A 25,763-nucleotide genomic window follows, 5' to 3' on the forward strand; every position below is an offset into this window, starting at 1 on the left:
CGTCTCAAAAAAAAAAAAAAAAAAAAAAAAGAAAGTCATCAATGTATCAAATTATATTCACAATCTAAATGAGAAAAACCCACACGATTACATCAATGGATGCAGAAAAGTCATTTGGCAATATTAATACAATAAAAATATCCAAAGAAAACTATGAATAAAAGGGAAATTCTTTAGCTTAATTAAAGGCATCTACCAAAACAGAAAAATAAAAAATAATTTTAAAAACCCTACAGGTAACATCATGCTTAATGATGGTGAAACATTAAATGTTTCCCCTGAGAATGGAAACCAGATAATGATGTCCACTTTTGCCATTCCCTTTCAAAATCATGCTGAAAGTCCTAGCCAGTGCAATAAGACAAGAAAAATTAAGTTAAAAATCTCAAATAGTAGAAAGGAAAAAATAAAATGTTCTCTTATTTGCAGACAACATGACTGTCTACAGTCGCCTCATAGAATCTACAAAAAAGTTCCTAGTAAGTTAAGTAAGTTTAGCAGGATTACAAGATAAAAGGCAAGCACAAAAAAATCAATCATATTTCTATGAATTAGTAATGAATAGTTAGAAAGTGAAATTTTTAAGAAGTATAATTTATAATAGTGCCAAGAAATTAAATATTTAGTTATAAATTTAACAAAATATGACAGGATGTGTATGCTGAAAATGTCAAAACACTGATGAAGGAAATAAAAAATGACCCAAATAAATGGCTAGACATACTGTGCTCAAAAATTGAAAGATTCAACATCATAAAGATGTCAATGCTCCCCAAGTTAATTAACAAGAATTATCTGTAAATAAAAACAAGTTGATTCTAAAATCAAAATGGAAAGGCAAAGGAAATAAAATAGCCAAAACAATTTTGCAAATTTAATCAGCTATCTTCTGCATTAAAATGTGAGCTCTTACTACTTGGTTGAGTTGCAGAACAAAAAAAAAAAAATGTGAGTTCTATGATGTCTCCACTGCATTAGAGTGTGAGCTCCAAATTTATCATTGTAACTTCAGTGCTGTGACTTCACACAAGGAATGAAAGTCAGCTAATTTCAGAGAAATTAATTGAACAGGATACATGTAACCTTCACAATGCCCTGCACTCACTGAATATTTTCTTTTTTAAACTGACATAGAACAAAACTGACCATTTTTCTTTTGGTGTATAGTTCCACAAGTTTTATCACATGTATAGATTTGTGTAACTACTATCACAATCGAAGTATAGAACACTCCCAATTCAGGTATAGAACACTTCCATCACCCCCCAAAAAAAAAAAAACTCCCTCATTTTGCACCCACTGAAGTACAGAGAAAACAAACAAAAAACTCCTTCATGCTATCTCTTTATAGTCACACCCCCTCCTACCCTGGAAACGAACTTGAAGATGGACTTGCAAACCAGAGTTAGTGCCAGAGGAGTAAGTTTTGTTTGCCCCATGCAGTGATTCCCTATAATTTTATGTTGCCTTGGCATCAGTTTTTAAATATCAGTTTAACTTTCTCATACTAGAAGCAGGGCTCAGTCATCCTTCACAGTTTCCAGTTCTACACCTCTTCCCAGTTCCTCAAGGTGGACCTCCTATTGATCACCTCCCTATGGGACAGCTGAATACAACCTACTTAACTGGCCCCACTGACTGCCAAACCCTGCATGGATTGTGCAGACATGCCACAGTGACCTTCTAAAAGTCTTACCAGTTTACTTTAAACCCATTAATTAGAATTCCCCCTACAGGAAATCTGCTTAGATACGCCCTGGATGCCAATAAAAGCTTTGGCCCATGGGCCCCCTCTACCCTTCCCAGCACTGACCCATCTCCACGTGGCCTTCAGGCATGCCATGTACTCCCAGGGCCTGTAATGAAATCCTCATTCCATTTTGTGTCTCTTTCTGTTGCTGAAGTGCTATTCTTTATTTTCAAAGAATTTAAAACACTCCATCTCATGCTCCCTGAGCTAGTATCACAGCACAGTGTTTCAATTTATGTTTGCATCACTGGTTTCAACAGAAAGGCCTTATTTTAGCTCCTTCTTTTGTTGGAATATAGTTGGTGCTCAAATACGCTTACTGAATGAATGAAGGGAGAATTCAGACAAACACAGATTGGAGAGAGGAAGAAAATGACAGATAAGCCATTACAACTAGAAAACACTACTAAGTATAAGCAGAAAAGAACAGACTATTTCATTTCCTTGTCCCCAAATCCTCAATAACTCCCTACTATTTATGGAAGAGTTTTAATTATTTACCCTAGCATTAAAAGCTCTCCACAATGGGGACACAAATTATCTTTACAATATTATTTCCTACTACTCTCTTTCTACAACTAGAAAAAATATACAGTGTCCTTCGGCATCTGTGGGGGACTGATTCCAGGACTTCCCTCAGATACCAAAATTCTCGGATGTTCAAGTCCCTTATATAAACTGGTGCACTATTTACATATAACCGATACACATCTTCTTGTATACTTTAAATAATCTTAGATTAATTATAATACCTAAAACAATGTAAATGCTATGTAAATAGTTGTTATACTGTATATTTATAGGGAATAACAAGAAAGAAAGTCTGTACATGTTCAATACAGACTATTTTTTCTGGACATTTACGATCCTAGGTTGGTCGAATCCATGGATATGGAACCCACAGACAGAAAGGGTCATCTGACTATACGTGGTTCTGGCATGCCTAAAACCTACTCCCACTCTGCCATTCCTTCTCTGAAACAGTAGCCCAAAGTGGTTATTTTTGTAGTTTATGATCCGACCCCTTAGTCAGAGCTGATTAAACTGTACCACTGATAAAACGGAGAAAAATTCATACACAGGCAAAGACAAGCAGACCCCCCAAGTTTTTTAATAGAAGCCTTAGAGACTGAGACAGTTAAAAAATGGTGAATGACGGCCGGGCTGTGGCCTGCCTGTAATCCCAGCACTTTAGAGGCCGCACTGGCGTGGATCAATGAGGTCAGGAGATCGACCATCCTGGCTACCACCGTGAAACCCCGCCTCTACTAAAAATGGCTGTGCAAAAAATTAGCCGGGCTGGTGGCGGGCTCGCAGTCCGCAGCCACCAGGAGGCATGAGGCAGGAGAATGGCGGACAGCACAGACCGCCACTGCACTCCAGCCTGGGCGCAACAGAGCCACCGCCTCAAAAAAAAAAAAAAAATGGTGAATGAGCCGGGTGTGGTGGCTCACGCCTGTAATCCCAGTACTTTGGGAGGCTGAGGCAGGCAGATCACAAGGTCAGAAGATCGAGACCACCCTGGCGAACATGGTGAAACCCCGTCTCTACTAAAAATACAAAAAAATTAGCCGGGCGTGGTGGTGGGCGCCTGTAGTCCCAGCTTCTCGGGAGGCTGAGGCAGGAGAATGGCGTGAACCCGAGAGGCGACGGAGCTTGCAGTGAGCGGAGATCGCGCCACCGCACTCCAGCTTGGGAGACAGAGCGAGATTCCATCTCAAAAAAAAAAAAAAAGGTGAATGAGGCCAGGCACGGTGGCTCACAACTGTAATCCCAGCACTTTGGGAGGCTGTGGCGGGTGGATCACCTGAGGTCAGGCGTTCGAGACCAGCCTGGCCAACATGGCCAAACTCCATCTCTACTAAAAGTAAAAAAATTAGCCAGGCATGGTAGCAGGTGCCTATAATCCCAGCTACTCAGGAGGCTGAGGCAGGAGAATCACTTGAACCCGAGAGGTGGAGGTTGCAGTGGGCCAAGATCGCGCCACTGCATTCCAGCCTGGGCAACAAGAGTGAGACTCCATCTCAAAAAAAAAAAAAAAAAAAAAAAAGGATGATGAATGCTTGAACTGATAATTCATGTAGAGCTGGTACAGCCTTCACAGAGCCTGTGTAGGTAGAAACCACGCATTGAACAATTAGGAGACAGAAAAAGAGTCGAAAAACCACTGTTCCTGGCACTCTGCAATCTAGATATAGTTTATTTTCTTATTTTACTTTTCTTTTTTTTTCTTTTCTTTATCTTTCCCTCTCTCCTTCTCTTTCTTTCTTTCGAGACGGGGCCTCATTCTGTCACCCAGGCTAGAGCGCACTGGCATGATCATGGCTCACTGCAGCATCAAACTCCTGAGCTCAAACGATCCTCCTGCCTCAGCCTCCTGTGTAGCTAGGGCTACAGGCTTGAGCCACAGTGCCCAGCCTAGTTTATTTTTTATCTTCAAAATGCCCACAAGATGCCTATTATATGCTAACAATAAATTCTACTTTATTTAAGGTAGCTTAGCCAGGTATGGTGGCTCACACCTGTAATCCCAACAACTTGGGAGGCTGAGACAGGAGGATTGCTTGAGGCCAGGAGTTCAAAACCTGCCTGGGCAACATACTGAAACATCCATCTCAAAAAAAAAAAAACAGCAAAGAAATTAGCCAAGCACCGTATGTATAGTCCCTACTACTCAAAAGGCTGAGGCAAGAAGACTGCTTGAGCCCAGGAGTTTGACGCTGTAGTGAGCTATGGTCACGCCACTGCACTCCAGTCTGGCTACAGAGCAGGACTTCATCTCTTAAAAAGTAATAAACAAACAAACAAACATTGTTTCTTGATGGGAGTCCAGAAAAAAAAAGAAAAAATAAATAAGTTAGCTTAAGTAGACTTCTGTTCCTTAAAACTACATGAACCCAGCTGGGCGCGGTGGCTCACGCCTGTACTCCCAGCACTTTAGGAGGCCGAGGCGGGCGGATCATGAGGTCAGAAGATCGAGACCATCTTGGCCAACATGATGAAATCCTGTCTCTACTAAAAATACAAAAATTGGTTGGGTGTGATGGCACGCACCTGTAGTCCCAGCTACTCGGGAGGCTGAAGCATAAGAATCACTTGAACCCGAGAGGCAGAGGTCACAGTTATCTGAGATCGGGACACTGCACTCCAGCCTGGCGACAGAGCAAGACTCTGACTCCAAAAAAAGAAAAAAAAAAAAAAACCAAAAACTACATGAAGCCTAAGATATCATCTAAACTCTGTACTCTTCAATATATTCTACACTTTCCCGCCTATGCTACAGATAGCTAAATATACATCTTATTTCCCCTATTAAGGTAAAAACTAAACTGGTTACACAAACTTAGAACTGTATACACATAAAATTTAAAACGTTTCTACTTTTGTGCATCAAATGGTACTATCAAGAAGGTTTAATGACACCCATAGGAGAAAATAATTGCAAATCACTTATCTGATAAGGGTCTAGAATCCAAAATAGGCAAAGAACTCATATAACTCAACACCAAAAACACACACAGCCCAATTAATATTAGGCAAAGGATTTGAATAAACATTTTTGCAAAGATGATATACAAATGGGCAACAAGAACATGAATAGATGCTCAGCATCATTCATTATTAGAAAATGCAAACCAAAATCACAAAGAAATACTATTCCAAACCCATTAGGATGGCTATATATATTTTTTTCTGAAAGAAAATAACAAGAACATAGAGAAACTGGAACCCTCATTCATTGCTAGTGGGAATGGAAAATGCTGCAGCTTTTAGAAAACAGTTTGGCAGTTCCTCAATGACTTAAACACAGAATTATCCTATAACCCAACAATTTCACTAAGGGGCATAGCATCCAAAAGAATTAAAAACCAGTGCTCAGGGAATATGCCCAAAGGAACTGATATCAGTATGTTTAAGATATCTCTATACTCCCATGTTCAAACACAGCATTATTCACAATAGTCAAGATATGGAAACAACCTAAGTGTCCATCAATGGATGAATGCATTTTAAAATGTATATGTACACGATGGAATATATTCAGCATTTTTAAATTAGGAAATTCTGTCATTTGTGACAACATGGATGAACAGAGAGAACATTATATTAAGTGAAATTAGCCACGCAGAGAGACAAATCCCACATGATCTCACTTCTATTTGGAATCTAAAGAAGTCAGACTAATAGCAGTAGAGAGTAGAATAGTAGTTACCAGAGGCCGGGGGGTGGTCATAGGGGAAGGAGATGGAGATGGGTGGAGGAGAGTGAAAGGGAAAAGGGGAAATATTGGTCAGTGGGTACAAAATGGGTTTCAGTTAGACAGGAGGAATAAGTTTTGGTATTCTACTGCATAGCACAGTGACTACAGTTAATAGTAATATACATTTCAAAACAGTTAAAAGAGGATTTTTTAATGTTTTCAGCATAAATCAATGATAAATGTTTGAGGTGATGATATGCTAATCAGACTGATTTGATTATTCCACAATGCAAACATATATCAAAACTTCACATTGTGCCCCATAAATATACATTTGTCAATTAAAAATAAAACTTGAAAGAAAAAAGTGCTCAAACAAAAACTTGTACACAAATGATACTAGCAGCACTATCCATAACAACTAAAAGACGGAAACCACCCAAATGTCCACCAGCGGATAAATGGATAAACAAAATGATATATCCAAGCAATGGACTATTATGCAATCATAAAAAGTAATGCTGTACTGATGCATGCTACAATATAAATGAACCTTAAAAACATGCAAAGTGAAAGAAGCCACACATAAACAGTCAAAAACTATATGACTCCCTTTATATGAAATACCCAGACTAAGCAAATGCACAGAGACCAAAAACAGATTGTTGGCTTGGGGACAAGGCAGGATGGAAGTGACTGCTTAGTGAGTACAGAGCTTCTTTTTGGGGTAATGAAATGTTCTAGAACTAGATAGTGGTGCTAGTTGTACAACATTGTGAATGTATTGAATGTCACTAAATGTAAATTTTATGTTATATGCATGTCTTAGCTCAGGTTGCTATAACAAAATATCATCGACTTGGTGACTTGAACAACAGACATTTGTATCTCACAGTTCTGGAGACAGAAAAGTCTAAGATCAAGGTCCCAGCAAATTTGGTGTCTGGTGAGGAGTCTCTTCTGGTTTTCAGACAGCTACCTTTCTGCTGTTTGCTCACATAGCAGCAGGGCAGAAAAAGGGAAGCAAGCTCCCCAGGGCCTCTTCTTATAAGGGTGTTAATCCCATCATTAGAGTCCCACCCTCCTGAACTCATCTAAACCTAATTACCTCAAAGATCCCACCTCCAAATATCATTACTGGGGATTAGGGCTTCAACACATAAATTTTGGAGGGACACAAACATTCGGTCCACAGCAATATATTCCACTGCGATAAAAAAATTTAGCAGATTTATAAAACTGAACTTCCAGTTTCAGTTTTTAAAATATGGTTGCCAGCATTCATCAACAGACTAACCGCTTACATCTTTCGGTAGGAGTAAGTATCCCAAACCAAAAGCCATATGTAAACCACACATTGCGGTAAAATAAAAACTTAGAGGAGATTCACTTTTTTCTTTGTGGCTCTGTTTAGTATTGAATATATTAAATAGAAAACTAAATTACACTGGTTAAGGCTTTTTAAACAAAATATAAAATGACTGTTCCTATCAAAAGCTGTTTATTCTGTATGAGCTGCTTTTAAGTTTGTTTTTTCTTTCCACGAGACCGAGTCTTGCTCTGTCGCCCAAGCTAGAGTGTAGTGGCGCAATATCGGCTCACTGCAACTTCTGCCTTCCGGATTCAAGGAATTCTCCTGCCTCAGCCTCCCAAGAAGCTGGGATTACAGGCACCACCACGTCCAGCTAATTTTTTCTATTTTTAGTAGAGACGGGGTTTCACCAGGTTGGCCAGGCTGGTCTCAAACGCCTTACCTCATGATCCACCCACCTTGGCCTCACAAAGTGATGATTACAGGCATAAGCCATCACGCCCGGCCTTTTAAGTTTTATTGAATCTAAAATGCAGGTTAATGTTAAAAACTTCACTGATGATAAACAAACGTTATTTAGTATGAAATTATACTAAATAACCTATATACTTAATATACTGTAATATACATTAAATAACCTGTACATTTAACACATTTAATAGTAAATGTATAAATACTTAATAAAAGATGTATGTGTTTGCTATCAAAAAAATGGCTGGGAGGCCAGCTGTGGTGGCTCACGTCTGTAATCCCAGAACTTCGGGAGGCCGAGGTGGGCAGATCAGGAGGTCAGGAGATCGAGACCATTCTGGCCAACATGGTGAAACCCCATATCTACTAAAAATACAAAAATTAGCCGGCCGTGGGGGCGTGCGCCTCTAGTCCAGGCTACTCGGGAGGCTGAGGCAGGAGAATCACTTGAACTTAGGAGGCAGATGTTGCAGTGAGCCGAGATTGCTCCAGCCGAGATCGCGCCACTGCACTCTCGCCTGGGTGACAGAGCAAGACTCTGTCTCGAAAAAAAAAAAGAAAAGAAAAAAAAAGGCGGGGGAGCGCTGGGCACGGTGGCTCAGCCTCTAATCCCAGCACTTTGGGAGGCTGAGGCAGGTGGATCACTTGAGGTCAGGCGTTCGAAACCAGCCTGACCAACAGGGCGAAACCTCATCTCTACTAAAAATACAAAAAATTAGCCTGGCACAGTGGCACGTGCCTGTAATCCCAGCCACTTGGGAGACTGAGGCAGGAGAATCACTTGAACCCAGGAGGCAGAGGTTGCAGTAAGCCAAGATTGCACCAGTGCACTCCAGTCTGGGTGAGAGTACAACTCTGTCTCAAAAATAATAATAATAATAATAATAATAATAATAAAAGACCAAAATATAAAAAGATTGAGTGCAAAAAACAGACATATCTAGTTCTACAGAAATTGAGAATAATCTGTTAGGCTGATAAGAAAACCTAAAGAAGATATTTTCTTCAAAACTAGCAACAGCATTAAGGCAATATTTATAAAACAAAATTCAGCACTTCCTTTATATTACATTTCAGTTACAGATGCTGTAGTCTAGATTTTCTTAAAAGTTATGCAGCTGCCACAAGTATTTTACCAAAATCTATACGTTTAGGTAGTTAATCCCTTTTTTTTTTTTTTTTTTTTTTTTTGAGACAGAGTCTCGGAGTCTCGCTCCGTCACCCAGACTGGAGTGCAGTGGCCCGATCTCGGCTCACTGCAAGCTCCACCTTCCGGGTTCTCCTGTCTCAGCCTCCCCAGTAGCTAGGACTACAGGCACCGGCCACCATGCCCGGATAATTTTTTGTATTTTTAGTAGAGACGGGGTTTCCCTGTGTTAGCCAGGATGGTCTCAATCTCCTGACCTCATGATCCACCCGCCTCGGCCTCCCAAAGTGCTGGGATCACAGGCGTGAGCCACCGTGCCGGGCCTGGTAGTTACTCCTTTAAACATGGACTGTGTTTTGCCAGCACACGGGTAACTAAAGATTGTTGGGCTTTGTTAAAATTATTAGAGCTAGATTTACTTGGAGATAACCAAATTTAAGGGTGGCAGACCCCAAGTTTCAGGTTTAATTATCCTTCAATTTAATCTTTTTAACCTTTAACCTTTTTAAAAGGTTAAAAAAAAAAAATGAACAAGAACATGGTCCCTGTCTCTGGAGACTTTGCAATTTAGTAGAAGAGACACACATGGGCCAGGCACGGTGGCTCACGTCTGTAATCCCAGCACTTTGGGAGGCCGAGGCGGGCGGATCACAAGGTCAGGAGATCGAGACCATCCTGGCTAACACAGTGAAACCCCATCTCTACTAAACATTCAAAAAAAATAACTAGCTGGGCGTGGTGGCGGGTGGCCTGTACTCCCAGCTACTCAGGAGGCTGAGGTAGGAGAATGGTGTGAACCCGGGAGGCGGAGCTTGCAGTGAGCCAATCGCCCCACTGCATTCCAGCCTGGGCAACAGGGCAAGAATCCATCTCAAAAAAAAAAAAAAAAAAAAAAATTAGACACATACATAGAGGTAATTATGAAAGTCTCAATATTTTGTCTTTATCTCATTCAATCCTCAAAAGTGGCTGATGAGTACACTGTCCCAGTCCACTTTTATAAAGCAATGTACAGAACTTTTACACTAGATGTAAAACCTTGATTTTGCAACAATTTTACACCTCCAGGGTTTTTCCTGAAGTTGTTTCCTTTCTGATCCACAACAGCAAAACATGTAGCCAAATAGCTATTCTGACTCTTTTCCCATCCTCATTAAATTCCTTACAAAATATGGTAAGCATAATTTTTCACATGACTATTTTCATATCATCTCAATTCCTTCAAAAACAAAAATCCAGTTCAAAGTTTATTTTCCTTAAAGCTTCACAAAAAGACTACTGGTATGTCTCACTCAACTTATTAATGACCCCTTCTTGCAGAGACTGAAAGATTTATTTAAAGTTATTTACTTTTTTTCTCTAATCCAATATTACTGGTTAAAAAAAAAAAACACGTTATTTACATCAACTATCTGGATATCACATTTTGAAAAGGAGACTGACAAGCACCCATAAACTACCATAACTATCTCCATGCTCCAGTTTCTCAAGTCGTAAATCATCTGCCACACTGCTATGCAAGTCACCGTTCCGAAATGTAGTTCTAAGTATGTCGCCATTGTTTAAAAAACTCACAAATGTTCCCTGTACTGCCACCTCTCACTGAATCAGTTCAAATTACTTAGTTCTGTCAGACAAATTTAGCTCCTCCATAATTTAGACCCAACCTTTTTGCCTCAGTTTTTGACACATACCTCATACACCCTAGGGGCAATCATACTGATGAGAATCTGCAGTCCCAAAAAGTGCTGAGCTATTTTATATATAATTCTATATGTTATTTTTACCTGTCCTGTCATTAGAGTCATTCTAACCCAAGCCCTCTTCATTAGTAAAATAATAAGCTTTCATGTTTCATCTACTGTAAAGTTCCTACCTTCCTATCTCAAAGTTAATCACTCCTTCCTCAGTGGTACTGATGCATCTCATATCCTCTTTTATAACACTAATCAGGTAATACTGTAAGCATTGATATTATAGGACTCCCTTATGTGAAACTTTTTAAATAAAATGTTCTGTTTACCTAATTTCCTATGTGCCTAGTGCCTAGTATACATAGAGGACTCACAATAATTTGCTGAATGAATAAATAGTAAGAAAATTCCAGACTAATTCGTAAGAACTAAAAAGGGTTCTGCAGCAATCTTAAATGTCTGAAGGGTAATCATGTAAATGAATTGAATTGTTTTTTGTGGCGCTAAGGGGGAAATTGGGACTATGAACATTACGATGAACCACACTGTACTTCAACATAGAACCTTCTTTTTTTTTTTTTTGGAGACGGAGTCTCGCTCTGTAGCCCAGGCTGGAGTGCAGTGGCCGGTTCTCAGCTCACTGCAAGCTCCGCCTCCCGGGTTTACGCCATTCTCCTGCCTCAGCCTTCCCGAGTAGCTGGGACTACAAGCGCCCGCCACCGCGCCCGGCTAGTTTTTTGTATTTTTTAGTAGAGACGGGGTTTCACCGTGTTCGCCACAACTAATACCCTCAATAGGCTCTGTTGAGAAAACTGAGCTCCAAATTAGTAAAAGAATTCAAGCATGACTAAATAACATGTATCAGATGTCTAAACCTTCTGAGAATAAAAAGGCATACACTTAGCTGTATGGTAGCTGCTGGTGCTTTGCTTTGACATTTTGCTCATGTCTAACCTAGAAGTACATCCTGAACTGATGATATGCATGATAGAACCTTTCTTCCAGTTGCACAGGTGAAACCTGGATCCTGACCAAGGTAATTGTATTTTTTTCCCTACACAGTGTTATGTTTTTATTAAATGGACAACTAAATCAAAAGATTACGTTTCAGTGGTGTTGTAGAAGAGCAATACAATCTTATCTACTCATTAAAATAAGTGGCTAGTTATTATTTTACTCAAGAAAATTTTATAGTGGTTATTTCCTAAAATTTTCCCTTCATGCAGTAGAGTTCTCAGCTGTGTTATTTGTACACCCACCCAGTTTTGAAAGTTAATCCTTATCCTAGCATTCTTGACAGTATTACTGTGCTTCTGAGAGTATATCACAAAGATGGGCATTATCCTCCAGTTATTTGTTCAATTAGTGTGCTAGTTACCTTATATAATAATTACCTATCAAAAGTTTTATTTTTTTGTTTGTGTTTTTTTTTTTTTTTTTTTCTGAGACAGAGTCTTACTCTGTCGCCCAGGCTGAAGTGCAGTGGCACGATCTCGGCTCACTGCAAGCTCGGCCTCCTGGGTTCACACTATTCTCCCGTCTCAGCCTTTCCAGTAGCTGGGACTCCAGGCACCCGCCATTACGCTCGCCTAATTTTTTTGTATTTTTACTAGAGACGGAGTTTCACCGTGTTAGCCAGGATGCTCTTGATCTCCTGACCTCGTGATCCTTCCGCCTAAGCCTCCCAAAGTGCTGGGATTACAGGCGTAAGCCACGGCGCCTGGCTAGTTTTATTAGTCTTTAGATCAAAGAAATCTTTGATCAAAATTTTGATCAAAAATTTTGGTAACCAAAACACAATTCTGAATCACGAGTTATTTGTTTCCTAAATAACATTCAAGGATTACCAATCTCTGTAACTCTGGGTAGTACCAATAACGTCAAAAAGTCAGTGAGGGGTTGGGGGAGTTAAGGCTTATGTAAGTACAAAAAAGCAACTTAAATGTTATCACTCTTCAAAAATACAAACACTTATTCAGTTGGGATGTTTTCCTTATTTAAAACTTCAATAACTTACTTTAGAACTTAAACTTCTGTGTACTATATCTTCCTGGTAATGAACCATGAATTTTTTCCACATGGGTAAGAGGGACTTTAATTCCATTTGCCAGATTTACCCTGGTACTTGTAGGAAAAATTTTCCTTTCCTTTTAGCACTGGAACTCAAATAAGAATACAGTGTGTGCAACTGTATATTGCATTTATTTTACCTTTTGATAAATGTACATTTTAGTACCCGAAACTATCATATTAACAACCTAAACTTTTAGAGCCTAAATTAAACTTTATATATACGACCTATTATTAAAAAATAGTTCAGTTTGCCTGTAATCCCAGCACTTTGGGAGGCCGCGGGGGATAGATCACTTCAGGTCAGGAGTTCGAGACCAGCCTGGCCAACATGGTGAAACCCCATCTGTACTAAAAATACAAAAAATTAGCCGGGCGTGAGGCGCGCGGCTGTAATCCCAGCGACTCCGGAGGCTGAGACCGGAGAATCCCTGGAACCCGGGAGGCAGAGGTGGCAGAAAGCCAAGATTGCACCACTGTACTCTAGCCTGAGAGACAGAGGGAGGCTCCGTCTCAAAAAGAAAAAAGAAAAAGAAAAAAAAAAGTTCAGTTTCACAGTATGGCCTATTAAGCCACTGGGAGGTACGGACGGACAATAGGGAAGTTAAGGAGGGACATACAAGATACTTTAAAGAAACAAGTGGCTAGAAACATCCACAAAGGCACTGAGGTAGGCCAAGTAGAAAAATTAGAAAAATATGGAAATAATCTGTGGTTATACTCTGAAACCAACAGGCCTAAGTACTAACTACATGGCTAACTTCTCCCTAATATTTCTCTCTCCAGCAATTTCTCTCTCTACGAATATCTTCAAACTCATTCTCTAATAGTTTCTCGTGTCTCTCACCATACTTCCAAACCCTCAAATTTTCTTTATCATCTTCTCACCACCTTAACAAGAATAACGTGGAAACAATATATTATCTTTAGCTTTATTTTATATTCCTGTCCTGCTTTTCAAAAGCAGATAATGTGAACATTTTATGTTTTTCTAACAAAAAAAAAAGTAAACTATTACAGTATTTGAATGACTTTTTCCTGGGACAACAACAACAAATGTATTTGCCCTACTTGACTAAAAGATGGCTATGAACAATCTAGATGAAAACTAGATTTGGAAATTCTAAATAATGCTTAACGTATGATGGGTAGTTGTACATTACAGTACTTGGGAAAATATGAGAAAACAGCACATAATTTGATTTCAAAATTATTATGTTCAGTTCCAAATTTAAAATGTTTTAATCTATGTGGGGTTAGAGACAAGCAGATGAAAATATTTTTTAACAAAAAAAGTATCTAACATAAAATTCAAATTAAAAAACATACCTGAAAAGCCACATTCAAAGATGAGTTAAACACCTTATCAAGTTCACTCTCAAACTAGCTCTAAGTAAGGAGCATGACTTGTAGCTTGATTTCCTAAGGTAAACTTCTCTTAATTGCAGGAAAGAGCACGCTGAAAACCCAGTCAGTCACATGGGTTTCCCTCTCTTTCTTATTTCGGCCACAGAAATAAGAAGCATAAGAAAGGCTGAGGCAGCAAATGCTGGAGGGGAGAAAACTATGTGCAGTGTGCAGGATTTCTTCTTAAAGGCACAGAAAATAATTACAACTAGCAGCAGAAGGAAGGAAAATTAACACTTTTTTCACAGGCTATGAGAGAGGTAAAGGTATGCCAACAAACTGAGCAGACCTGAGGAAAATCTTACAAGTTAAAGCTTTTCACAAACAGGCAAGCATGGCTATCTAAACAGCATAAAATGAAAATAAAAGATTTTTCCCATTAATAAAAAGGAAGCCAAGATTGAATTTGGCCGAAATAATTAATCAACAAAGTAAAGGCTAGGAAAGTACTTCCAGATTTGTATTTTGAATCTGTTCTCTATTATACACCTCTGTTTATACTCATCGATTACATAGTACCTGAATATGACCCAGTTTTAAATCAGTAAAGCAATGTGAGCTATAACGGTGTATTGTACTTTCAGTCACTACCTGAGGAGACCTGCCTATTAACCAGCCCAGTATTTCCGTGGTTACAGTCGGGGAATCACCCGCATCAGAATCACATGCGGGCCCTTTTAAAAAGTTGGATTCCCGGTGGACCCCACCCAAGATCTACTTGGGTCTCAAGGAATCTGCATTCTTAACAACCCTCCCCCTTGCAAGTAATTTTAAACACTAAATTTAAGAATCACTGTAGTAGGGTCCAAGCAACTATCAGCCATAACTACCTGAAGATAACTCACAGTGTAGCTAACAGAGTTCCTAGGGAGAAAAAAGCAGCCTCAAAAAGGACACACTTTGCCTTTCTGCATACATTTAGAGATGGATAACAGATGTATCATCTCAAAATCTCCAAATGTTTCCACTCTTTCCCAAAACCTTCCTACCACAACATACTAAGTATGAAATGCATGAGTAAGCCAAGTTAAACATTTCATGAACTTAAACTAAAAAATTGGCTTTGCCTGTCTATAAAAGTTCCTTAAGACAATAAAAGATACAAATATTTTAATCCTTCTCAGCATTCCTTCCTTTCGGTTCCTTCTCAGATTTGCTTTTTAGTCAAAGCTTCAAGACTTTGGGAAATGTTATATCACTACACCAGAATCTACTTTAACATCCATCCAATCCCATGTACAAATTATGTTTAAAAATCTTCTATTGCACAAATTGTGTAACGTTTCCCAGACAGTACACAAAAATTCATCCAGTATCTTTCTTTCTTCAAATCGTGGATTTCAGCGGTGAAGTTGAGGAAGGGGTTATAGTAGTCTTGCTATAGTCTGAATAATAACATTTGAATCTTCACTATATGCCACATAGCAAAAACAAAGAATGTAGAATATTATTTAACCCTCATGGCAATCCCATGAATTAGGCATTATTATAATCCCCATTTTATGGATGAGTTGCCTAAGGTCCAGAGAAGTCCAGAATTAAAGAACTAGTAAGCTAATTCAAACCCAAGCAGCCTAACTCTAGAACCAGCATTTTTAAACACCATACCATCCTGTAATTTGAAGATGCCACCTAGGATTAAGCAATTCACTAAAACCTAGTTGACAATCTGAATCAACTGCAAGCAATTTTATCTTTCTTTGGAGACAGTCTCATTCTGCCATCCAGGCAGGAATGCAGTGGTGCGACCATAGCTCACTGCAGCCCCAACCTCCCCAGCTCAAGTGATCCTCCCACTTCAGCCACCCGAGTAACTGTGGCTACAGGTGCACACCACCATGCCCAGCTAGTTTTTTTATTTTTTGTAGAGACAGCATCTCGCTATGTTGCCTAGGCAGCCTTGAACTCCTGGGCTCAAGCAGTCCCCTCACCTTGGGCTCCCAATGTAGGCATGAGCCACTGGGCCCAAGCAGGCAACTTTCTAAAAATGCAAATTCACCAGCCAAATAGTAGGTCTCCTGAATCTGACTAGGTGGAGGCTGTGAATTAGAGAATCTAACTTTTGCAAATGTGTTTTTAGGTGATTTTTTAAATTTTTTAAATAAAATGAGATGGGGTCTTGCTATACTGCCCAGGCTGGAACTCCTGGCCTCAAGCGAATCTCCAATCTCAGCTTCCCAAAGTGCTGGGATTACAGGCATGAGCCACTATATCTGGGCGGTTTCAGGTGATCTTGAAATATACCAAAAGCTAGAAACAACTGCACTAGCTCACCAAAGTGCCACAATGGCAACCTTCATGAAATAACTCATAGTCTGGAAGTTAAAGGCTTAAATTCCAGTTAATTGATTAACTAAAATGTACTTAATACCCCATTCTCTCTCTCTCTCTCTCTCTCTCTCTCTCACTACTCCTCCCCATCTCAAAGAAATAATAAGAAAAAAATAGATCTAGAATTTGCTACAGAAAAGAAAAGAGAGCTGCTGCTTTCTGCCACCTTCACATGAAAAAACTAAAAGATCACTGATATTTCTATCATGATTACTCTAAGGCAGAGTTAGACCTTTGCTAAAAGACACATTAAAGGTGGAATTTAGAGTTGAAAGGAATAGTTCTATCTCTAGCATGCCTCTCATTTTAAAGAGGGAAAAAAAATCCTGTTTTTTTCAGCTTTCTCTTTAACTCAGTTGACATTTGTAATATTCAATCAGTAAATATTTGTGGTCTACTACTGTGGGTGCAACAGAATTGTGTATTATAATACCACAATATTAGAACTGAAGGGACTCTGAATATCCCAATTTCACAGATGAGGAAACCGAAGTCCAGAAATTTAGTGAATTGCCCAAGGTTAACAGAATTATTTAATGGCAGAAGTTGTTACCTAGGACAAAAACCAAGTTACTTATCTCTCAAGCATTGTATTTTCACTACACCAAAAGCTAAGTTTTTGTTCTTAAATTTATAATTCATAGAAATCAGTGTATTAGCTTCAAGCCCTAGGAATAGATCTATAGTCTACTTGTAATTCTTACATTTAATTAGCTATCTGACTTTGAACAAATAACCATAAAATAGAAATAAACCCTACCCTTCCTAGGTCACAGCAATATGTAAAGAACAACCACCAAAAAAAACTGTGGCTGGGCACGATGGCTCACACCTGTGATCCCAGCACTTTGGGAGGCAGAGGTGAGCAGATCACCTGAGCTCAGGAGTTTGACACCAGCCTGGGCAACATGGTGAGACCTCATCTCTATGAAAAAAAAGAAAAGGAAAAAAAACTTGTGAAGAAAATACATATGAAAATAATTTTAGAAAACTGTGAAATTATGTAGAACTAAGATATACTTTCATATTTTTTCCTAGAGGCAAACAGGTACTGGTTTTTAAATCTTGTAAATGCTGCCCCTAAATAGTGTGCAGTGAATATCATTGTTCTAGGTTACAAAATGAGTTACCATGCATAATTTATTTCCAATATTAAATTAATACCACCTTGTTAGATAATATCTAGCAAATAAAAGATTATTTGTCAACAGCATCATTGGCTTTCCATGGAGTATTAAGGCATGAATAAGGTGATCATAGAACTTCCTTCCACTTAAAAGATCTAAAAACTTCAAAGTGAAAACTTCCATTTAAAAGTAACAGAACCACTCCCCAAATAAAAACCTTTTAGTCAAAATCTCCTATGAAGTGTGAAGTTTAATTAAGAGCATTGTACAAATGTTAGTTCCTTAGTTGTGACAAATGTACCATAAATATAAGGTGACGTTAACCAAAGGGGAACTGGGGGAGGGGTGTGGAAACTCTTGGTATTACCTTTGCAACTTTTCTACAAATCTAAAACTATTAGAAAATAAAATATTTTAAAAATTAAAAATAAATCTCTATGGCCATTTTGGATAGTTTAGAGATTTCTATTAAACAAGTAACTCCAAGTTAGTATTATAATAATAGTCTGCTTTGCTTACAACTGTGTAGTAAAAAATGTTAATTTGGCCGGATGCAGTAGCTCATGCCTGTAATCCCAGCACTTTAAGAGGCCAAAGCAGGCAGATCACTTGAGCCCAGGAGTTTGAGACCAGTCTGAGAAACATGGCAAAACCCTGTCTCTACAAAAAATACAAAACAAAATTAGCAGGTCGTAGTGGTGCATGCCTGTAGTCTGAGCTACTTGGGAGGCTGAGCTGAAAGGATCAATTGAGTCCAGGAGTCTGAGGCTGCAGTGAGCCATGCCACCGCAGTCCAGGCCTGGACAAGAGTGAGATCCTGTCTCCAAAAAAAAAGTTACTTTAATTTAGCGCTTCAAAGTAATATGTTTGAGTGCTTAAATTATCTTACTTCCACAAAAATCAGAGTTTCTGAATATGTTCTACCTAATTTGTATTCAGGTTATCACATTTCTAATCTGCCAACTGAATGAAAACCACAAATTCCTAAGGTGAAGTCCTGAACCAATGCTGAATTTCCGGTGCTTTAGTATAGGTCCCTAGAGTATTGTTTTTTATGGGGTTTTTAAAAGAAAATACTGGATCTGAGATAGGTGAAGGAGTGAGACACAGGGAAAAGATATAAAAGGCTCTTGAGCTAGCTCCCCAATTTAACATAATGGTAGCTTCACAACACTCTAAAATCCTAATAGACTTTTGTGTTTATTCCAGAGCAATTAATTATGTATTATTTTCTGCTTTCCTAAAATTTTAAACATTAATTATAGTACCAGAGTTGATCCTGAACAAAACAGGTTTTAATTCAATTGATTTTTCCTTCATTCTCCTTGTAAATAATTGTATCAGAGTATTAAAAAGCTACCTGCTTTGGGGAGCTTTTAAAATCTTTTAAAACATCAGAAGTTTCATATTCTGCCTTTTCTTTAGTTATTTGAGAAAGGAACTTTTTTTTGAGAAACTCACGTTGAAACTCGTTTTTATTTTAGTTGACTGGGGGAGGAATACACACTATGGAACAAGTAAGGGAGCCTTATAGGACAGAGATGTTTATGATGGCTCAGTCGGATGGATGAATTATCATTTTGTCAACTAGTGCAAATTCTAGGTGGAAAAAAGGACATGGCTGACTTTGCTGTTTCCGAGAATCTTAAATTAAGAAAAAAATCTTCGGCCGGGCGCGGTGGCTCAAGCCTGTAATCCCAGCACTTTGGGAGGCCGAGACGGGGGATCACGAGGTCAGGAAATCGAGACCATCCTGGCTAACACGGTGAAACGCCGTCTCTACTAAAACATACAAAAAACTAGCCGGGCAAGGCGGCGGGCGCCTGTAGTCCCAGCTACGCGGGAGGCTGAGGCAGGAGAATGGCGTGAACCTGGGAGGCGGAGCTTGCAGTGAGCTGAGATCCGGCCACTGCACTCTAGCCTGGGTGACAAAGTGAGACTCCGTCTCAAAAAAGAAAAAAAAAATCTTCATTGGTTTTCATATTAGGGAGAATGGAGACTATCTAGATGTGAAAAGAAATCACTAAAAGAGCCTTTAGTTTTTCCTACTCAACCCAACCGTTGTAAAAAGAGCTCTGTGAAAATAGCTTTTGCCACAATATTTAGGAAGTTTCAGAAGTCAACAACTACAGAGAAAGTCACATGGATCTGTATGTTTCAAAATCTATAAAGTCAATGTTCTTTTCAGATAAAGGGAAAAAAATCTTCAATTATTCCTTCCTTACCTTAGCAATGCCCTTTAAGGTCACCAAATTCATGTAAAGACTTGGTTTAAAAAAAAAAAAAAAAAATCAGCACTACCAGGAAACACAGATAAGTATCTATATAAAATAACAGTAACTATGCCAATGCAATCCTAACAAGCTTCAAAAGTATTAAATGGCCTAAAAACAAACAAACAAAAAACTACAAAAGAGTCTATGTAAAAAATAAAGCATTCTACTTAGAAAACAAGACATTAATTTACTTGAAGGACCCACAAAAACTTTGGTTTAGAACTTTTTTTAAGAGACACAGTCTCACTCTGTCACCCAGGCTAGAGTGCAGTGACTCAATCAGGGCTCACTGCAGCCTTGAACTCCTGGACTCAGGCAATCCTCCTGCTTCAGCCTCCAGAATAGCTGGGACTACAGGCACCGCTACCATGCCCAGCTTAGAACGATTTTTTAAGAAGAGTAACAAATGGATCCTTGAGGAATTAAGGCAAGCTTGGAAAAACAAAAGACTTCAAAAGTGTTCACTCCTCCTCACTGCTGAGTGGTACCCATCTAGCATTTCAACTTTTTTTTTTTTTTGAGACGGAATCTGGGTTTCGCCATGTTGGCCAGGCTGGTCTCGAACTCTTGACCTCAGGTGATCCACCCGCCTCGCCCTCCCAAAGTGTTGGGATTATAGGTGTGAGTCACTGCGCCCAGCTGCATTTCAATTTTTATAGACAGGAAAGGGTCAAGGATCTGAGGGAATGCTACTTCTAGCGCTCTGACAGCCAAGTCACCATAAACACAGAAAGGTGTCCATGTGAAACTGAAGCAAGCTCCCAGTAGGGACTGAAATAGAACTCACCTCATGTAGAAGGGAAGGAAGGTGGAAGATGACCACTAAGGCCCTCCAAATGAAAGCAGTCATATTCTAAATGAATTCCTGTATTTCCTATATGATAGCTACCGAAATAATGTGTCTTAATTTAACATAATACTTTGTAGTAATAGATACATTGCTGTAAAATGTTCCCCCTTCTTACGTAAACGTAAAACTTTTTTTTTAAAGGTTTCTCATATAGATTTTTGCCTAATTAAGAGAAAGAGAAGAACGAAGTGGGAAGGGAAGAAGAAGAAAAGCATGGAGGATAAACAGGTGGCAGAGAAAAGAGCCATAAAGTGAACAAAGGTTGTAGACTGAACATAAACATGGACTGGGAAATCAGGAATCCTGGTTTCAAATCCCAGCCTGCCACTAGCTAACTAAATTACCTTCTTTAGACAATGAGATTCCTCATCTAAAAAAAATAAAATGGGAGTAAGAGTTGCACCGAAGAACAAGATTCCATCCCAAACAAGCCACTTCCAAAGAGAGCCCTCACCTGGAGCTTCAGAGTTGAGAATAGCAACTATGCATTTGGGGGTAGGGTTGGATCTCTTGGGTTGTGTTGTGAGACAGGGGTAATTTCTGATTATTTTCACTGAGGATGGAGATTTTGCTCAAAATTACACTACCTAACTAGAGCACAGTAAAGGGGAATCCATGAAAGCTACTGATTCAACCCAATCTGAATGGTGTTCTTCATACCAGTGGCTAAGTATTATAGTTTCAGAGATGAATGTCACAGTTCCTGCCTTTAAGGTGTTCAGAATTCAGTTAAGAAAAACTGTGACTCTCTGACTCTGCCCTTTCTTTCCCAAGAATGTCACATAAAGGAAGCACTGACTCCTAGAGTCTTGACATTCAGACCTCTATCACGAAAAACGAGGCTTAGAGAAATTAACTTTAGGGCACCTGTTTTCTGACTTCAAATCGAGTGCTCTGACACATATGAATAATGTGGCCATATGAATGTCATCTAGGTATATTAAGTTCTATTAGGCTACAAATAAAAGAAAATTTAAAAATTAAATCAAAATTCCTGCCTACTTAAAACACATGGGAAATGAAAGAAAAAATAAAATTCCTGCCTACTGTTAATAATATGAAAGCCTCTTATAAATAACGTTGTTGGCTGGGCGCGGCGGCTCACGCCTGTAATCCCAGCACTTTGGGAGGCTGAGGCGGGTGGATCACCTGAGGTCAGGAGTTCAAGACCAGCCTGGCCAACATGGTGAAACCTGGTCTCTACTAAAAATACAAAAATTAGCCGGGCGTGGTGGCAGGTGCCTATAATCCCAGCTACTCGGGAGGCTGAGGCAGGAGAATCGCTTGAGCCCAGGGGGCGGAGGTTGCAATAAGCCAAGATGGCACCACTTGCCCACTCCAGCCTGGGCAAAAGAGGGAAACTCCATCTCAAAAAAAAAAAAAAAAAAATTGTTCATAAATTGCAATTTATCTGTCTTCAAACTTAATCCCCACTAGCCTGCACCCCACCTGCAGGTCAGGGACAGTTGTCTAAATCATCTCTAGTCACAATGCATGGCACAGAGCAAGAACTCAAGAGTATACTAGTTGAATCTGTGATCTCCAAAGCCCCTCCCAGATCTAAAAATGCCTGACATCTGACCTGAAAACATGACCAAGATAGATACGACCAATAAACACCCAAAGGCCACACAGTGTCACAAATTTATAAACCTAACTCACCTTGAGATCTTTTAGAATATTGCCAGTACAAGTTTTAAATATATTTTTGCAACTATGTTACAAATACAGATCTCATTACTATACATATTGTCCTGAGTAACACAAAATTAGGATTTTCCACTTTTGATTTAAGAAACTTTATATTTGTAAATTTATATGAGCAAAAAAATGGAATAAATTAGAAAGAGGAATAAGAAATATCAATTATAATCAGAAGATTATGCCTTTATATCTACAATATGTATGTTAATTGTATAACCTGCTAAAACTTGAGCTCAGAATTCGCTTCTTTCACTTCTGGTTGTAGTCAAGATCCCCAAAAAGGTAGCAAAAACACAGTAGAGAGAACTCTATAAAGGAAAGTTTTACAAGTTGGGAATATTTTCCTATTTACCTAGGGATTAAAAAAAAAGAAGGAAAAAAAAAGGCGTGTCAAAATCTAACTCAAGGAAAACTGTCTTTTTTTTTTTTTTTTTTTGAGAGAAGTCTCACTCTTAACCCCCAGGTTTGAGTGCAATGGCTCAATTTCGGCTCACTGCAACCTCCGCCTCCCGGGTTCAAACGATTCTCCTGCCTCCGCCTCCAAACCAGCTGGGATTAAGTCGCCTGCCAATACGCCCGGCTAATTTTTATATATTTTAGTAGAGACGGGGTTTCACCATGTTGGCCAGGCTGGTCTCGAACTCCTGACCTCAGGTGATCTGCCCGCCTCGGCCTCCCAAAGTGCTGGGATTACAGACGTGAGCCACTGCGCCCCGCCGTAAACTGCCCTTACAGTAACGTCCATTAAGTATTTTCTGACTACTCTTATTTATCCCTATTAAATCAACAAACCCCCATCCTGAAATCTGCAACGTTCAGCGCCATAATTTATTTTCTTTCTCTTCTTTTTCTTGAAAGACAGAGTTTCGCTCTTGTCCCCCAGGCTGGAGTGCAATGGCGCGATCTCGGCTCACTGCAACCTCTGCCTCCCGGGTTCAAGTGATTCCCCTGCCTCAGACTCCCGAGTAGCTGGGATTACAGGCACCTGCCACCACGCCTGGCTAATTTTTGTATTTTTAGTAGAGACGGGGGTTTCACCATGTTGGCCAGGCTGGTCTCGAATCCCTGACCTCAAACAGTCCGCCCGCCTCAGCCTCCCAAAGTGCTGGGATTACAGGCATGAGCCACCGCGCCCGTCCCATAATTTAATTTCAAGAATATCCTGTCAAATAACAAATACAATACCATTTTTTTAAAAAGTTATTGGGAGAAAAAAGTGGAGGCCTATCTGGGAGATTAAGAGAAAAGTCTTTCCTTAAAGCGCTAATTTGGCTTAAAAAATTGGGATAAAATTCTAAACACCAAACTGCATTTTAATAAAGGCCACTGAAACAAATGAATAAACACTATGAAGCACAACCACTTCTAATTTCAAGAATTCCCAAACCACTTGAATGGATTTAGACTCTATGCAAACACAGCAAATAAACAGCTCTACGAAAGGACTTCCTTTTCTTTTCAACAACCACACCCGTACACACATACCGCCTCCCCCCACCCCCAACAACCTAAATCTTTGTAGCACAATTTTTAAAAACTGGGGACGGAGATGGTTATCCGCTTTTCCAGAAAAAGCAACTGCAGATGCGGCACTAGCCAGCTGGCCGACCCTGACTGCTCAGAAGCCAGGTATGAATGGCAGGTACAGCCTCCCGCCGACAAGGCAACAGAAAGACTCGCTGTCCACAAAGCTCACAACTTCTCCTATAGAAACACAAAGCCGACCCAGTTCCTCTTCCTCCAGTGACAAATCAAAGCTAAGCCCTGACGCGTGCGGGGCTGGCAAGGAAGCCGCCGACCAAGCTCCCGGGTCCGGCTCCGGCTCCGGCTCCCGCTCTGGCTCCGGCTGCGACTCCGACCCAGACCTCGGCCCCGCCCCCGGTCCCGGCCCCGCCCCGAGTCCCCACGCAGCCTGCGCCGTACCTGGCGAAGAAGTCCGCGAAGCCGCCGCTCCGTCGAGCCCGGGCCAAAGTCCCCGCAGGACCCTGCTCCGCGGCGGGCAAGGGCACCGACGGCCCGGCCGGGGGCAGGTGATCGCTGGCGCTGTGACCGCGGCTCACCTCGAAAGTGTTCCGAGAGTTCAAGTGAATGTCAGAAAAGCCCAGGCGCGGCTCCGCACCCCCACTAGTCCTCTCGGCCGAGGTGGCAGGGGGCGAGCCCTCCTCCGGACCCCCGGCGCCAACTCCCGGCTGCTCTGAGTCCTCGCTACCGCTGCAGCTGTTGGCCGGGCTGTCCCCCGAGCCGCTGCCCGCGCCCTCGGGCTCCTCGGCGTCCGCGGCCACCAGGCAGCAGCTCCGCAGCGGGTCCTCAAGCGGCGAGGCCCAGTCGGACGAGCTGCCTGCGCCGTCCGCGACCTCGTCGCCAGGCCCCTCCAGGCGGAGGCGGCCGCAGGGGCGGCGGCGGCGCGACTCCCGGCCGCCGGCGCGCGCCAGCCCGCGAGCCTCTTCCAGATCGCGACAGTCCCGGCCCGGCAGAAAACCCGAGTCGCCGTTGGTCATGCCTCCGTGCCGCGGCGCGCGGCCATCCGCCACATCCGCGCCGCGGTGCTTGGAACCCGAGCCCAGCGGGCAGGCGTCCGATCGTGGGGCTGTCGAGGGCGGCGGGGCGCAGGCTTGGCCAGCGGGGAGCGGACAGTAGCAGAGCCCCGGCTCCAGCTGCTCCCCGGCCGCCGCGAGGTAACGCTGAAGGAGCTGCCGAGGCGGCGTTTCCTCCTCCTCAGCCTCCTCCCGCGGCTCCACAGCGCCGACGCCTCCGCCAAAGCCGCCCATGGCCCGGATTACCTTCCCGTCCTGGCCCACGGGCTCCGGCGCAGGCACCGGGAGCAACTTGGGGTTTCTTCCCGAGCAGGCTCCGGCATCCTCCGGACCCACCATCTGGGGGCGGGTGGCGGCCGCCCCAGGAGGCAAGGAAGGACTCCAGGCGCACGCTTGGCCACAGAACAGCTGAGTGCTGGAGCCGCGGCGACAGCCGCCGCAACGTTCCCAGACCCACCCCTCCCACCCGCGGGGTCAGACAGTTGCGGGAGGGCGGGCACGCGCCAGGACTCGCGCACGCGCAAAAGTCGGACCGGTCAAGCCCCAACCTGGAGATTCCCCGAACCATAGAGACGGTAGCTAGAGAGACGCAGGCTGCCAATCTAGGATCAGCCATCTGGATGGTGGAGGCTGGTTGGCCCGCTCCAAGAGTGACAGTTCTTACCGAAGCGCGGGTATTGCTCGCTTAGCAAAAATTCACTGGATGTATTTCATTTATGGTAGTAAAATACTCCCATATTTGGGAGGTGTTAGCGTGGGTAAGTCCTTCCAGCTCTAATTGGTCACCAGTCGACTTTACGATTTTTAACAGCCTTCTCCCGCATCATTGCCACAGTTCAGGGCTTCATCACTTAATCGAGGAGGGTCAACACCCTCCCTTCTTCACTTC

General features: G+C 41.4%; 1 protein-coding gene across 5 annotated transcripts in view; it reads right to left on the minus strand.

Annotated features, from left to right (window-relative positions):
* TBC1D12 (TBC1 domain family member 12) overlaps positions 1-25,402 on the minus strand; it is a 149,132-nt gene extending 123,730 nt beyond the window's left edge. Inside the window, exon 1 of one of the 5 annotated variants that reach the window (XM_021943487.2) lies at positions 24,264-25,402. In XM_021943487.2, coding sequence (XP_021799179.2) covers positions 24,264-25,213 — 950 coding nt within the window. In that variant the 5' untranslated portion in view covers positions 25,214-25,402. Of the gene's footprint in view, positions 1-22,557; positions 22,803-24,263 lie in introns of those variants that run through there. The other 4 variants (XM_021943486.2, XM_021943491.2, XM_021943489.2 and 1 more) reach the window with 4 other exon arrangements.
* Between the last annotated feature and the right edge of the window lie 361 nt (positions 25,403-25,763).

This window comes from Papio anubis, chromosome 11 (assembly GCF_008728515.1).
Source record: "Papio anubis isolate 15944 chromosome 11, Panubis1.0, whole genome shotgun sequence".
NCBI classification, from domain to species: domain Eukaryota; kingdom Metazoa; phylum Chordata; class Mammalia; order Primates; family Cercopithecidae; genus Papio; species Papio anubis.